Here is a 3629-nt window from a genome sequence, read left to right as displayed (position 1 = left end):
AACATTTTGCGGCTGTCTCTGTAAAACTGTATAGGTGAGAACCATGAATTCTTTACCTTGGTTCTTTAGCTGGTTAAGGAGTCACATAGGTCTTTAATGACATTTGTGAAAACTCTGAAAATTATGGAAAATAATGTGAGTATGTTTATCTATGGGGAAAGGGTCATAAATTTATTAGTTTTCTAAGGGACCATAGTGCAGAAAAAGGTTCAGAACATCTGACCCAAACTTCCTTGTAATTTATTTTACATTCTTTTCTAGTTCTCTCAAGTTCCCATTCCCTGTGATAAATTAGCAAGTGTGCCTCACCCCTAAAGCTTTCCTTTGGACTACCCAACACTGGATAATGACTTACATGCCATGACATATCTGTTCCTACCTTTTGTATTATGAATTATCCATGAAGAAAACAGCTAAAGTATATTCTAAGAAGGTTACTACAACCTTTTAAGACAAAGGATGGAACCAAGGATATCCAAGTCTTACTTTTGATCTTAAAACATTTCTGCTACATGACTTTGGCAGAGTATGTAATACAGTGATGAAGAGCATAGCATTTGAGATACAGAACACCTGGGTTCAAATCTCAACTGTGCCTCATGTTATTCACATGGCCTTTGGTAGCCTAAATGGCTATAAATCTGTTTCATCATCCATAATATGTCACTAATAGTAATATATGTTTCATTTGGCTGTTCTGGAAGAAGAAATGGAATATGTCTTAAAAGCAGTTAGTAGAACACCTAGCCTGAAACAAAGAGTCAATACATGTTAGTTGCCAGGAGTATTATTTTATCATTTCATTATTGTTATTTTCCTAATTACACTACAAATGTCTTGGGTGATATACCATACTTATATTTTATGACCAAATATACAACATATTTACTATTTGTTGGGTGAATGAAAAATATTTTAAAAATCCACATGAAATAGGCAGTAAGAGAGCAAGTCTGCTTTTCTACAATGCAAGTCATTTATGCCAGGTTTTTATCAAATAAAACTATGTCTGTTCATTTTGGAAGCAGCAGACTGAGCACGGCCTTGCGGATCTGTCTTGTTTTTACACTGTAGATGATGGGGTTAAGCACAGGGGGTAAAAGCAGGTATACATTGGCCATCACTGAACGGACCACTCTGGGGGCTGACCGACCGTAGCGATACACCAAGGACAGATCCAGCATGGGGAGGTAGAAGATAGCAACTGCTCCCACGTGGGAGACACAGGTGCTGAAGACCTTGTGCCATTCTTCAGGGGAGGCAATTCTGAGGACAGAGTGAATAATTAAGATATATGACAGGACAATGCGTGGCGTATCTATTCCAGTGGTCAGGATGAGATGTATTAATCCACAGATGCTGTTTGCCTGAATGTCTGAACATGCTAATTGAATCACATCTGGATGGTAACAGTAGGAGTGGGAAAGAGCATTCATTCTACAGAAATAGAAAGGCTTAAGGAGCAAAAGTAGTGGTAGTATTAGTACTATAGCACGTGTAATCATCAGAAGACCCAACTGAATGATTCTGGAGTTAGTGAGAATGGTAGTGTACCTCAGAGGATCACAGATGGCCACATAACGGTCAAAGGCCATAGCCACCAGCACCCCAGATTCCATAAAAGTGAATCCATGAAGAAAAAACATTTGGACAATGCAGCTGTATAGACTGATTTCACGTGCATCAAACCAGAGGATACCTAATGTTGTTGACAATGTAGAAACAGTCAAGCCCAGATCAGTGGCTGACAACATGGAGAGGAAATAATACATGGGCTCATGGAGACTCTGCTGGGTAGTGATGACAAACAGGATCATGCTGTTCCCAGAGAGGGCAATGGCATAAAAACAACAGAAAGGAATGGAGGTCCAGGTGTGGGAAGACTCTAGGCCAGGAATGCCAGTCAACAAGAAGGTTGGAAATTTAGATGTTGAATTGCTTAGGATTTCCATGGTGTCCTGGTTTTGCAGCATTTGTCCTCACAGTGCTTCCATCCTACAGAAGTGATGCATTACAGTGTTATGTAAAATATTTAGATAAATTTTCTTTTGGTTAGGAGAGTTATCCAAGGTCATAGATAAGATCTGCATCATTGAGAAACTTCTAAATTAAATTATAATGTTCATCTACAACTCATAATCAGAAATAGTTCACAAAAATGTTTTCGTACTGTAAAATTCAGGGGAAATATGTCCATATGATTTTATACATTTTCATGATAGTGTCCATTTACAGAATATTAAGCTGGATCATATTGTAAGATGATTTGAATAAAGACATAGCTGAGAAAAAATAAGTATCTTCATTTGCGAATATTTTGTGAGTACAATGAATAATAGCCACTGAAAAATATCCATGGTTCTTCAGTGACCATGAGGGTGTGAATCTGCAGACACAGGATAATTGCCAGTAATACAGGTTTGGGAGTTATCAGTGTATATTTATCATTTTCATCCAACACTATAGGTGAACAACTTTAGAGACTAGAATTATAAAGGAAAAACAATGAGGACACAACTCTCCAGAAGATTGGAATGCGCTATATACACTAAAGCAAGATGAGACTTGTTTTATGGGAACTATGAAAACCAAAAGAGGCCTGGTGTGGTGGATCATGCCTGTAATCCCAGAACTTTAGGAGGCTGAGGTGGGCGGATCGCAAGGTCAAGAGATCAAGACCATCCTGGCCAACATGGTGAAAACTTTTTCTCTGTGAAGTATTTGGGGGTAATTTATTGCTGTTCAAAAGTGTAAAGTGATGGACGCTGGCTTCAGGATACAGTAGACATTTTCAGGAGACAGCGAATGAGAACGGCAATTGGCTCAGTAAACACAGAAATGCTGTATTGCCTCTTTCAAGTAAAATTCTAAAAATAATTTTGTCGATTAATATATTTATATTGTTCAAGTCAATTCTAGGGAGAATTAAATTAAATATTAGCAGTATTCATGAGTATAATGTTAGTACTTTTCAATCAAGCCTTTAAAAAACTAGTTGTTTCCAAATTCATGAGAGTAAATATTCTGTAGCAAGGATACAAGTTACTCTTCCCTTTATGCTAGTTTTTTATGGTTTCTTTTAAATCTCCAGTTGTCTGATTTTCAATTCAATCGAGAAACATTATGAAAATATTTAACTATGAATTATTAGAGGTTGTATATCTACATGTTATATGGATCGATGAGGACAGGGGAAACCCTCATGATATCTGACTTTTCTATAAACCATATGACTATTTGTGAATAGGTAACAAAGTAAAAAGTCAACACAATAAATACATCTCTCTACCTTCTTACCAGCTTTATGTGGAAAGAGGAACCTTCTCTGTCTTTGCTAGATGAGGAAGAATAGACTACAGTTCTGGAGCCATGGACTTTAAAGTAAGGTGGAATTGAGCTGTGAGATTATTTGTATGATTTAGGTCTCTCTGGGGCCAAAGACAGAGAAAAAAAGAAATCCCCCTCTCTCTCTCTATAAAAATTGGAGGGCATGAGTGTGCAACCCCAGAGGGTTTTAGTTACTAATCCAAGTGACCTGTGGTCCACAGGGACATTAAATGCAAAGGAAAATAAACCAAATTATACATATAAATAGAAAATGTACACTGTTCATAGCATCGGGGAATAGA

At 37.3% G+C, this 3629-nt stretch overlaps 1 protein-coding gene across 1 annotated transcript; it reads right to left on the bottom strand.

Annotated features, from left to right (window-relative positions):
- Positions 1 to 1013: 1013 nt before the first annotated feature.
- Positions 1014 to 1973, bottom strand: LOC117080672 (olfactory receptor 51F1). The gene has a single exon (XM_033205884.1). It carries the CDS (start codon positions 1971 to 1973, stop codon positions 1014 to 1016), a length of 960 nt encoding a protein of 319 aa, XP_033061775.1.
- Between the last annotated feature and the right edge of the window lie 1656 nt (positions 1974 to 3629).

The sequence above is a fragment of the Trachypithecus francoisi genome, unplaced genomic scaffold (assembly GCF_009764315.1).
Source record: "Trachypithecus francoisi isolate TF-2019V2 unplaced genomic scaffold, Tfra_2.0 Lachesis_group8, whole genome shotgun sequence".
Classification (NCBI taxonomy): domain Eukaryota; kingdom Metazoa; phylum Chordata; class Mammalia; order Primates; family Cercopithecidae; genus Trachypithecus; species Trachypithecus francoisi.
Note: the sequence above shows the minus strand (reverse complement) of the source record. Positions and strands in the feature narration are given on the sequence as shown.

What these genes read in the sequence shown, in the direction of transcription:
- LOC117080672 (XM_033205884.1), bottom strand. Translation starts at nt 1,973, where the DNA reads ATGCTGCAAAACCAGGACACCATGGAAATCCTAAGCAATTCAACATCT.